The sequence below is a fragment of the Nymphaea colorata genome, chromosome 3 (genome assembly GCF_008831285.2).
Source record: "Nymphaea colorata isolate Beijing-Zhang1983 chromosome 3, ASM883128v2, whole genome shotgun sequence".
NCBI classification, from domain to species: Eukaryota; Viridiplantae; Streptophyta; class Magnoliopsida; order Nymphaeales; family Nymphaeaceae; genus Nymphaea; species Nymphaea colorata.
The window spans coordinates 21,891,161-21,903,542 of record NC_045140.1 but is presented as its reverse complement, the minus strand read 5'-3'; the positions used below and the strand labels follow the sequence as shown (position 1 = coordinate 21,903,542).

The window sequence follows — 12,382 nt, the reverse complement described above, 5'->3', positions numbered from 1 at the left end:
ATACCTCTTACACTTCCATCCCAGGGCATTAATCTTCCTCTCCAAAGGATTATTAAGAAACTTATATCAAGGCTGTCTGCTAGCTTGTTATCTACTCCAACCTTATTGTCAAGAATCTTCTCATTTTCTCCCCTCCCTCAGTTATTAGGACAAGAACCCCAAAAGATTTTGGTATAACAATAGTAGGGTTTTGTCTTTAGTGAAAACAATTGGAGTTCTGGGTAAGCACGAGAAGTATTTCATCCTACTGCTTAGCTGAGAACTGATGCCCCCACAAAACCCATAAAAAGAAAAAACCTACTTAAGCTTCGGGCTCTTGCACCAGTAAAGAGAAGCAAAGCTTTCTTTCATAAAAAGTGGAAAAAAATATATATATATAAGTTTTTAGAAGAACACAGACATGAAAAAAAAAAAAGGGAAACTATAGTACGAAGCATTTAGTGTGCATAACTCGTTGGTTGGTTACATTCAATTGATTTTTAACATATCTCAACTGCTGGTGACACATAAGCAGAATCCCGAAAGGAGCCGAAGTGAATCCAAGTGCTCGCGACAGTGAAGTATAACCGTACTTAAATCAATTTTATGAAATGTGATTAATGAAAATTAGTTGGTTGCAAGGACAAGAAGGGGTTTAAGCAATGAGAGGCACTGTGGAGCGAAGAAAACAACCAAGTGGTTAGGAAAGTAGGGGGTGTTGGATGACCTACCTTAGAAAGCAACCACGCATTCATATCAATCCACCTCTCCCCAACCTAACCTTTCTTCCCCCTAACCTTTTTGAGGTTGGTGCATTATGATGCTCGTGTGCAATATGCAGCCTGATACTGCTTGTTGTGAGAGGCTGGATAGCCGGAGGAATCGAAGAGATATCATCTTTTTTTCCTAATGCATGTAAATGATCTCATGTTTAAACCATTTGCAGCAGCATTCTGGAGACAGATCATCTAATATCTTACTGAAATCTATAAAAATCATATTTTTCATGAATATCTGAATCCAACATCATGCGAAACATTGAATGTAGTTTTTTCATACTTGGGTATGATAATAACTGATAATATAGTTTCATATTTCTTCATACTTGGCCAAACTTTAGCCAGCAGAACTCTAGGGATGTTTGGCTACAGTAACAGTATGTTATTGTTTCGTATATCTGCTCTAAATATTAAGGTAAATTCATAGATAGTATAATGTAGTATTTCGTGATTCTATCTCAATGTTTGAGGTGAATGCATAGAACAGTTCTGTGCCTTCATTGTTACCAAACAATCTATAAAACTTAAAAAAAGACTAAAAAAATTATCGAAACAGACATTCAATGACTGCTTCCAATGCCACCATAGTTGACTTCATCCCGTCAATCGTAATGCTGACATAAAAAAGGTTTAAATTGATAGAGGTAAGGCGTCGCTATCAGGATTCTCATAGAGGGACTCATATGAGTGAGACTCCTTTTTTTCCGTGGACGACAGAAATGATCATAAATTGATGGCCATCGACCCACTGATTTACTCAACTGAAGCACAAATGAAGACGATGAAGCTCAACGGAAAACATTGGAGGCTTTTCAGAGTTTTTTCGTCGCGGAATGTATCATTTGCAACAGTTTTCAACATAACAACATATTAAAAAACCATTTAATCATAGATGTGTTGAGTAGTTGATTTCAATATATATATATATATATATATTATTCATTTCATAGATCATAGATGTGTGGGTAGGTGGGCGAAGTACGACCCAGTGTGCTGCTCACCGCAATTCCCAGCTAACTTCATTTTTCTTGGTGTTTGAACACACCTAAAACAGGTAACGCGTTTGAAAAGAGACTACATGTCCCTTCTCCCGTCTGTTTGATCGGCTTCAGCGTTGGCCGATGCATGTCTTTACAAACCGCAGACCAACTTCAATAGATAATCTTGACGGCCGAGCTCTTCCGTTCCGCATTCAAACACTTCTTAAAATAGACCCAAATTTCAAGTTTCTGGGGTTATGTTGATAGGAGAATCCTGTGGACCTGTTTTTTCCAAGAAATGTCAATCAATTAATGTGAATGAGATGCCTTAATAAATTATTCCAAGAGGCGTAGCATAGCGGGTTGAACAGCGAGTCCATAAAATTCAATTCGTAGTTGCTATTCTTCTAAATGCAAACAATAAATGTGTGATCCTACCGTTGACAGGTGTTCTACTCTCCAATTTAGTCCCGAAGCAATCACTGACCTTGAGGTATGGGCAAAAAAGGAGAGGGGTTCGCGATATCTCTCTCCTTAACCAGTCACATAAAATCAATAGGATGTGGAAGTGATTTTGGCAACCTCAATTAAGCTATAGTTTAATGTAAGCATCCGATCACATGAAAAGTTAATCAACTTTTAAAATCAGATCTTACTTTTTTATCGGATGAATCTAGTATCAGATTCAAAGGTATCGGATCTGCAATGATGGCGGAGACGATCCGCTTGACTGGATTCAATCGATGGTGTGTCCGTCCTGAATTGTCCCAACTCCGACAACGCACGTGGGTTGAAACCTGTACCTCGAGGGTGTTTTCGTAACTTACACAGAACCCCCGCCCCTCGCTTCGGCGGCTCCCCATAAGAGGGGCGCCCGTTTGTGGGGAGAAATAAGAAATACACGGGTAGGACTACAATTGCCCCCCGGTAGACAAAAGAATTACTGCGCCCTGCCACACAAGAGGGCCGCACGAGAGGGTCCTCAGGCCCTGCACGAACTTGGGTGGGTCGGGTCAGATAGTTTTCATGGGATCCACCAAAATATCGTCCAAAAAGCAACTTTAAAATATCAACGAATCCAAACGCACAAGGAAAAAAAAGTTATTGGGGGCAATAGTTAGGTTTCAATCTATCGTTGCCGTTATTTTGATGTCAAAATAAATGGAACGACATTATCAAAACCGGCGTCAAATCCGCCTCAAAAGCATGAATCCAACACTTGATTCACTGGTGTCTCTTGTCCCCTTTGCTGATTTAATATTTTGCCCCTGTTTTTTTAACAATTTTGAAATTAAGATTAAAGTGTTGAATTATATCGGTTAGAAAAGGATCTGCCCCTTTTGATGTTTCAGGAAAAGAAAAAAAAAAAAACAATTAAGGGTTTGGAGATTTCGGGTCCGCTCGCGTGGGGTCATAAGCGTTAAAAGTTTGGTCCATATATAAAGTATAGTCCGGATCTTGGTCCAATATGATCCGGATCGTGAATCGCGCTACGATATCTATGGGCCGCTACAAGGCTAGGGCGTTTCCGTAATTGGGGAATCAAGAAAGGGGTCCTTTTGTCGCGAGGACAGGATTCAGTCTTTTTTTCGTCTCGCTCTCTGCTCTCTCCGCTCCCCCGCGAAGGGTAGAGCTCTGTCTTTCTAAAGAGGGCGCCGGGAAGAGTGGAGAGACTAGGGAGATCCTCAGCTCCTCATCTCTCTCTCTCTCTCCTGAGGTTGATTCCAGAATCATTCCGTGGGAACTTGGAGAGCAATGCAGGCAAGCTCGAATTCGGACGTGGAGAAAAGCCTAGTCGAGATGTCCGGCCTCGATTTCCTTATAGCGCTGCTGACCGGAAAATCTGGTTCCGGCGACGTGACGACTCGCGGTCTGGCTCTCCGAGAAAACCCGCAATTGATCGTGTTGCTGACGACGCTTTTAGCGGCGTTCGTCGGGTGTTTGTTCGTCTTCTGGAGGCGGTTCTCCGGCCAGAAGCCCGCGAGGCCGTCGGAGGCTCCGCGGCCGCTCATCGTGCGCGATGACCCGGACGTGGACTTGGATCCTGGGAAGAAGAAGGTGACGATCCTGTTCGGCACGCAAACCGGCACCGCGGAGGGATTCGCGAAGGTGAAATTTCTGGGGCTTTGCTTTCGGGTTTTCATTTTTGGTGCTTAGTGATGGTTCTTGGAGATGCGATTGGAGATTTTTGTAGTTTCTTTCCGCTTCACGATCAATGAGGCCTGGAGAAATTGGTAAGTTTCGCTTGAAGTATAAAGCTTGTAAGTTCAGTTGCCTCTACGTCCAGTAAGGAAGACACTCACGGTTGTACACTTTTGATTTCTCTTTTTCTGGTTTCTCATAGACTTAGGGTTTTGCTAGGTAGAAAGGCAATTCTTGATCAAACGATCGCGTTTGGAAACGACGATTTAATTTTCCAGTTCTAATGTGTCGAAATTCTTAATTGAACGTGAGATGCCTGTAGCTTTTCCAGGCATTTCTCGTGCGGATTTGGTTCTGCCTCTATAATTAAAAAATCAGTTAAATATGGACGCATTATTTCAGTATCTGGTCGTTTTCTTCGTGATTGCGGAAGAGATGACAAAATACATTTTAGCTTTAGGTCTTTAGTATTACGCTTGACAGATGCTATGTTTAGCCGTTTCGGCTACATTACTATCGGGATTCTGCAGAACTGACAGTAGGACCGTGTTGCGTACCTGAGAAATAATCTTATTTAATTGTCATAAACTGGATTCAGCAGCATATTTTCATCTTTAGCTTATCAATTGATAAAATATTTCTCTGCCAAAGTTTCTTTACTTTTCTTCATGTTTCTGTTTTATTTGCTGGTGTACCTGGTGGTGGAAAAGCAGGACTTTATAATGAATACATGCCACTGATGTTTCGGTGGACCGAAATGCATCACAAATAAAAGCTTGCAATAAGTCAATTCAGGGCTCTGAGCATGAGCTTATGAACAGCATATAGATGCTCTTGGCTTGCTGTTTTTAGGTATCCTTTATATGTTAAAGCTTCTTTCACTTTAATTCTTGAATTCGGGTGATATCCTAGGAAGTAGGAACATTCATGGGCACAGCGCACACCTTGGACCCTTGTCACCGTTCAACATTTAGCACTGTGTTGGCATTTGTGATTGTTATCTAACATATAACTAATTGCCAATAGATTATTTGATATGAGGTTTTTTGCTGGAGAGAGGCAACCTTTTCCATTTTCCTGTAACTTTGTGCAACTTAGAGAAAATTAGTATCACTGTCACAGAAAAATTGGAGAAAGAGAAAACGAGACTAAACAGAAAAATCTGATGACAGATTCGGCGTCTAATCAGGCTTCGGATTTATTCTTCAGTACAGTAAAAGTGATGCAAGTTTAGATCCATAGGAAGAAACATTTTTGGTTTCAAGAACATGCATTGGGAAGAAAAAGAAAATTAACCCTGAAGAGCTGAGAAGTTTTTTATTGGGATACCACTAGCATTAGTAGACAAATTTCAGTTTGAATCACTCATGACTTGTTCAGACTTTTTGTGATAATTGCCATTCGTAGGACGCAGATGATGCATTTAGATGGTTCACTGTTGCACCTTCATGCCATTTGAATGTTCTCAGGGAAGTGATAGAATTGATGTTTGATATGATTATAACTTTATTAGCATGATTTCTAAGATAAAAGAGCAAATACCTAAAATTTGTGAATAAGACATATCACTCAAGAACATTTTTTCTTTTCCCTCATCAGCTTCTTGTAGGAACACTGGATTTGGAAATAGATAAATTCCATCTTCTTTTCTTTTTCTCCTGGGAAAAAAACATAAAGAAAGTTACTTGTTTTACCTGGAAATGTGGAATTATCCTCAACAATCGACCTTGGTTAAATAATAGAAGATTAACTCGGAAAACAAGAAAACAGAAAAATAAATTGAAATGTTGAGCATACATATCTGAAGTATCTTTTACTGTATTTTTCTTTTTCACCATCCTTGAGTCTAATTTTTCTACAGAATTGCCCATCTCTTCTTTCCTTAGATGGAAATAAGCAAGCCAGATGTTTTGCTGGCTGTTATCTTAATGAAATAGACATATCGAAGAAGCTCTTTTGCTGATATGCTTATTGTTGGTATATTGATGGTTTATTTATTTATTTGTTTATCTCCCATTGTCATATTTGATTCATTGTGCATTTGTTAACTTACTACACTTTCTACTCTTTCTCATTTTGTCAGGCTTTAGCTGAGGAAGCAAAGGCACGTTATGATAAGGCAACTTTTAAGGTTGTCGACCTGGTGGGTAAACTAAAATGTAATCACATGGAGTTTATTGTGTATATGATGCTTGAATTTCCCTGTTTTGACAAATACAAGATGATTGGAGTTTTTCAGGATGACTATGCTGCAGATGATGAAGAATATGAAGACAAACTGAAGAAAGAAACATTAGTCATTTTGACATTAGCCACGTAACACAGATAATTATTGTGTCATGTTGTTCAGGTCAATTATAAGTAGATGATCAAGGAAGCTTCACTTATTATTCCTTTCATTTTCTGTAGTTATGGAGATGGTGAACCAACTGATAATGCTGCAAGATTTTATAAATGGTTTACAGAGGTGATGTTGATGCTAGCTAGCCAATTATGGTTTCTCGTCAAAGCTTCCTGTGAGGTTAATTGTAAAGTTGGAAACTCTGTATTTATTTTGACAGGGAAAGGAAGAAACTGATAAATGGCTTGAGCACCTTTCTTATGCTGTTTTTGGTTTGGGCAACAGGCAGTATGAGCATTTTAATAAGGTATATCTGAAAGGTGCTTATGTTCTTGTCAATTCCATGATTTGGTACTTATTTTTTCAACTTTTCAAAACCAGGTTGCCAAGGTTGTAGATGAGAAGCTTAATGAACAAGGTGAGCTGTTTTGAGCATGTGCTTGATGCTTTTCCACTTCATATCGTTACTTTGTATTCCAAGTGGTTTTTGGTTTGATAATTTCAAGTTTTGCTTCTTCTATGTGTGTTTTTTTTCTCTCTCTCTCTACCTAATTTGAACAAAGGGCACAGTTTTATTTTACATTATTAAACAAAAAGTTAGTTGTTTCCGATCATACTGATGTTAATCTTTTGGATAACCAGTTGGTTTCTCAAGAATGATGTTGTGGAACCATCGAAAATGAGACATAAATGTCCACAACTTTTTTTTCTTAATGGTGGGCTTGCCTCTGCTTATCTCTAGCCACCAGTCCTGTACACCTTACCAAAAGAAACAAAAAGTTGCAAATTTTAAGAAGTAAGGTGACAGACAGTCACTATAGTATGTGAGACATTTGCAATTGCAAATACTTGAGAAGAATAGACATTGTTGTAAGCTTTGATACACAGGTGAGCCTGTGCACCTGAAGTGTCAGTGTCAACTCGCCTGGACACGGGTGCGCCTCCGACATGGCACGGACCCGGTGCTTGGGGGTGTCGGGTACGGTCAACGTACCCAGGGTCGTATTTGACCTTTTTTGGGCACGGTCAGCACTGACCGACTCCTCTTTTGTCCATTTTTGGTACCTTTTTTCACCGACCGACTCCTCTTCGACTTCTTTTTTTAGTCAACTGCTCCTCTCCTTTACCTTCTCCCTGCATCATCTTCATCTTCATCTTTCATGTCATTTTTTCCTTGCTTCTTTTCATTGGCCAATGATTTAAGTCCTTCCATTCTACTAACATTACAACTTCCGTTTTCTTTGTTCCACTTTCGTGACTGCAACTATATACATGCTGTTATATATTGCTGTATCTGTAATTATATGTTCAATATACAACATAGAATTTATATGTACTTGGGTACACGTGGTCTACTTATACGAATGATGCATTATCAATAGTCCCAAGAAACTTCAGAGGACCATTGTAATTTGGTGCTTTATCATGAGTATTTTTTCTTTGTTCCCCTGTTTGGAAGATGTATTGTTCGGTTGAAGAAAATTCAATTCCAATAGCTTGGGTATTCTATGGTAGAGTTTTAATATGATTCCTAACATTGAAAATAGGTGCGAAGCGTCTGGTCGCAGTTGGACTTGGTGATGATGATCAATGTATTGAGGATGATTTTGGTGCATGGTACACCATTACATGCTTATGCTATTTTTCTTGTGATTCACTAATTTTTTTGCTGAAACTGCTTTCCTGCCTTGGGAAGATGGAAATCCCACTCTGTTGTCTAGATTTCTCAAATCATGCACAATGGTAAACTACTCGGGTTTCTTATTTTAGGAAAGAGCTATTATGGCCTGAATTGGATCAGTTGCTTCGTGATGAAGATGATGCTCCAGTTGCTTCTTATACTGCTGCTGTTCCAGAATACAGGCTTGTAGTTCATGACTCAAAAGCTGCAGTGTTGGAGGACAGATTTTTAACTGTGGCCAATGGAAATGCTTTGTTCGACATCCACCACCCATGCAGGTAGCTTGGAGCTATGCTTCCTATGTTGGTGTAGATTCACTGCCCTTCTTTTCTGTTTCCTCCACATTGTTGACAGTGGCATTCTTTTCTATTAAAAAAAGGTGCAATGTGGCTGTTCAAAGAGAGCTTCACATGCCTGCTTCTGACCGATCCTGCATACATTTGGAGTTTGATATTGGAGGAACGGGCCTTATGTAAGTACTACTTTTAGCACTGCCTATTTTTTCTTCATTTAAATATTTAACAGGATAATTGGAACTGTATCATTTTGTGTGGTGTAGGTGTCTTTCCTCCTGCAGGATTTTCCAATTACTTTTAATTTTCATGTCCTGTCCATTTTATAGTAGTTAGCATGTGTGCATTTTTTTGTGAAAAGATTTTTAAACTTGTATGTTTCTGAAAGTTGGTTTTATCTGAAAGAACTTTGGAGTTGCTCTCATCTTTCTGCATTTGCAGAAGCTACTGCAAAAGCATAAAAAATTGAACAACCTATTCTACCTGTATTATGAATATTAGTTGTTTGGTGAATCGGTGAACTGACTGGGTGTATAGGGGTATTAGTTTTTGCAACAGGTTTTCCTGAAATGTGCATTTGACTGTCAGTAGGATGCCACTAGCATAGTGTTGATAAGAGTGCACGGTATTTTCAGAACCATACTGATATTTGAGACTGAGTACCTTGTAACCTCTAGAATTAAAACATCAGTTTGTTCTCTGACTTATACTTTTGACCTCAAGGAACGACAGATAGTAAGGACTTTTTGTGCATGACTTTGAGGAGAAAAGTAACCAGGATTTTATCTCAAAGAAGAGAGGGATCTGAATGAAGTTGATAAAAAATTTGGTGTATTCTTTGTACTGTCTCTCTACCTAGCTTCAATCTATTTCATATCCGTTTTTTTTCTTTAATCCATATTTCTGTCTCTGCTGCATTTGGTGCCATTGCATAGCCTTCTTTGGGTTTCTGATATGGTAAGGCTAATGAAATGTGTATAAAATTCTTCAGGTATGAGACTGGAGATCATGTTGGTGTCTATGCTGAGAATTGCATTGAAACAATTGAAGAAGCAGGAGTTTTGTTAGGACAGCCATTGGATTTGGTATTTTCAATCCATGCAGACAATGAAGATGGTACAGCACTTGGATGCTCAGTGCCACCTCCATTTCCAGGCCCGTGCACTTTAAGAACAGCACTTGCCTGTTATGCAGATCTCTTGAATCCACCAAGAAAGGTGTGATGCATTTAAAAATAAGTGCATTACTTTCACCAATTTAATTGTGCTAGTGATATTTAATTCAGTTGTCCTAAACAGGCTGCTCTTGTTGCTTTGGCTGCCCATGCATCTGATCCAAATGAAGCTGATCGACTAAGGTTCTTGTCATCACCTGCAGGAAAGGTGGGAGCTTATTGTAATAATTGTATTGCTTTTTGTTGCATATATTAGATTACTTTGGGACATTTCTTGCTTAACTATATTGTCCTTCTTTTTTCTTAGTTTTTTTTTCTTATTAAAGAATCTTTCTCTCTTTTTCTTCAGGACGAGTACTCACAGTGGGTAGTTGGCAACCAAAGGAGTCTTTTGGAAGTAATGGCTGAATTTCCATCTGCCAGACCTCCTCTTGGTGTTTTCTTTGCAGCAGTAGCCCCTCGTCTACAACCCAGATATTATTCAATTTCATCATCTCCCAGGTAAGAAGCTATGCAAATCACAATCATCTCAAGATATATCACTTGTATAGATTCACTATCCACATGCTGTGATTGTGCAGATTTGCACCCTCAAGAATTCATGTCACATGTGCAGTAGTATATGGACCAAGTCCAACAGGAAGGATTCATATGGGTGTTTGCTCAACGTGGATGAAGGTATGATCCTGTGCAGGCATGATGTGTTTGTGACCACATGTATGCATATGTAAGTTTGAGGTGCACTTTGCACTATGGTACTAGTATTTCCGATATTGAAAGTTATCATGGATGGCTGTTGAGCCATGATACTGTTAGTTGAGGCACCGTGGTCACCGGTATTTCCAATATTCTGAAAGTATTGCATGTGAAAACATCACCAATACATATAACAAACATTGTGCAATTTTGGGGAACAAAATTGTTATTTTACATATTCCTCTTTATGTTTTACTTTCCTTTTTCTGTTACAGACTTTTTTTATTTAAAACCGTCTTACCCTTGTTATTAATCTCTTGCTCTCTTCTTCTCCAAAACGGGAAAAAAAAAATTGCCAGCGTGATTATTTGAACACTGGTTGAGAAATAACTCCATGCTTCTGACATAAAATAATGATGACAGCGTGCAGCGCCCCTAGAGAAGAGTCATGATTGTAGTTGGGCTCCAATTTTTGTAAGACAGTCAAACTTTAAGCTTCCAGTGAACTCATCAACTCCAATTGTTATGATTGGTCCTGGTACTGGTTTGGCACCTTTCAGAGGATTTCTGCAGGTTAGTAGATAATGCTTACCTGTTCTTGTCCTCTTGTCCTTTGATTTTCTTTTCTTCCCTTTTTTGTGATTGACTAATTCCGTCTTGTTGCCATTCTAATAGGAAAGGTTGGCGCTGAAAGAAGAGGGAGTTGAACTTGGTACTGCTGTTCTTTTCTTTGGGTGCAGAAATCGCAAGATGGTATGTTCACTTTGTTCTGTGTATCATGAAATCTGAACATGTAAGACATTGGGATAGACAATGTGATTCTACAGTGTTTTAGTAGATGGTTTATAGGATCCACATTTAACCTTCTTTACTTTTACTAAATGCCTTCATATTGAAGATTTGCTTTAATGTTTTGCTGCTGACACTTCTTCCAGATGGTAATCCATGGTAACATCTTGTGCACAAGATGGTTACTCAATGAAAAATACTTGTTTTTCTTTGGTGGGTCCTGAGAACAAGAAGCTCAACTGTTTTTATGAAACTATTTCAATGGACGATGTAGTTATTTGGCTAAAACAATGTGCTCTTCAACCAAAAGTAATCTTTGTCGTTTTCCTTTATACATTTCAAAAGATTATTTTTGTTGCTTTTGAGAAAGAAAACTCTCATTGGTTGACTTTTGAATCTGTTGTTTTGGGGGTCCATGTGTTGCCACTGTAGATCCCGTAGTTGGGGCAAAATAAGTAATTTCTTTTAACAATTGTATGATTATGTATCTCTAAGATGGCACGTTTTCTCTTAATTGTCTTCATTTACTCTGCAGGTTAATAAATTTTACAGCTTACTGTTTTTCTCATCAGTGTCAATGGTTTTGTCTTTTAAAAGGGGAAGAAAATTCGTAACTTTTGCCAAATTGCAATCATTTTGCTGTAGGATTTCATTTATGAGGATGAATTGAAGAACTTTGTTGATCAAGGAGTGCTGACGGAGCTGGTTGTTGCCTTCTCCCGTGAAGGACCACAGAAGGAATATGTTCAACATAAGATGATGGAGAAGGTAGTTTCTCGTGCAGATGTTTTTGCCTTTCTGGACCTATTTTATTTCTTTTATGGAAATTCTTAAATCATCTCAAATATATGGTGCAGGCAGCATATCTCTGGGATGTGATATCTGAAAATGGTTATATCTATGTTTGTGGTGATGCCAAAGGAATGGCAAGAGACGTCCATCGTACTTTACACACCATCGCCCAGGAGCAGGTATAATTTGTAAATGTTGAGTTTTTGTTTGTCTGAGGACATCTCTTTATTGATTGAGTTGCTCATCAATCATGTCTGAAGGCTAGCGTAACGATAACTTATGTAATTTTGTTAGGGACAATTGGATTCAACAAAAGCCGAGGCAGCAGTTAAAAAACTACAGACAGAGGGAAGATACTTGCGAGATGTTTGGTGATGCGCCCCTCAGTTGAAGGTGATCTCTGTTTGAACTTGTTGGCCGGTTTCCCTGTGTGCGTACAGTGGCACAAGGAGAGGCGTCTTGTGAGTTGCCCCCATTAAATTACTCAGGAGGGGTTCGTGTTTCTTCATGACAAAGAAAGCAAGCCCTCCTGGGTGTTATTGAAGTATCACCAATTGTAATTTGTGAGTATACTGTCCTGGATAAAATAATGGTTGCACCAGAATAAGCGTGTTATGGGTACATGTAAAGGAGTAGTTTAGAGGGTTTCATATTATTCTTGCTGATGCTGATTTTTAACATAGTCATGAGATGAATAGTAATCATTCATCCTGATGTTTTCTTCTTTTGAGAAATA

At 38.9% G+C, this 12,382-nt stretch overlaps 1 protein-coding gene across 1 annotated transcript; it reads left to right on the top strand.

Annotated features, from left to right (window-relative positions):
* Nucleotides 1-3,323: 3,323 nt before the first annotated feature.
* Nucleotides 3,324-12,301, top strand: LOC116251536 (NADPH--cytochrome P450 reductase-like). Its single transcript, XM_031625862.2, has 18 exons — nucleotides 3,324-3,847; nucleotides 5,964-6,023; nucleotides 6,120-6,196; nucleotides 6,290-6,347; nucleotides 6,442-6,528; nucleotides 6,603-6,639; nucleotides 7,769-7,838; nucleotides 7,992-8,180; nucleotides 8,282-8,374; nucleotides 9,187-9,412; nucleotides 9,494-9,577; nucleotides 9,719-9,870; nucleotides 9,951-10,047; nucleotides 10,489-10,638; nucleotides 10,741-10,818; nucleotides 11,500-11,622; nucleotides 11,712-11,825; nucleotides 11,941-12,301. Exons 1-18 carry the CDS (start codon nucleotides 3,494-3,496, stop codon nucleotides 12,019-12,021), a joined length of 2,130 nt encoding a protein of 709 aa, XP_031481722.1. The 5' UTR covers nucleotides 3,324-3,493; the 3' UTR covers nucleotides 12,022-12,301.
* Nucleotides 12,302-12,382: the final 81 nt, after the last annotated feature.

Bases quoted from the DNA above. Each gene is read 5' to 3' on its own strand.
- LOC116251536 (XM_031625862.2), top strand. From the start codon at position 3,494: ATGCAGGCAAGCTCGAATTCGGACGTGGAGAAAAGCCTAGTCGAGATG. The intron at 3,848-5,963 runs GTGAAATTTCTG...TCATTTTGTCAG, and splicing joins CCGCGGAGGGATTCGCGAAG to GCTTTAGCTGAGGAAGCAAA. The intron at 6,640-7,768 runs GTGAGCTGTTTT...CATTGAAAATAG, and splicing joins TGAGAAGCTTAATGAACAAG to GTGCGAAGCGTCTGGTCGCA.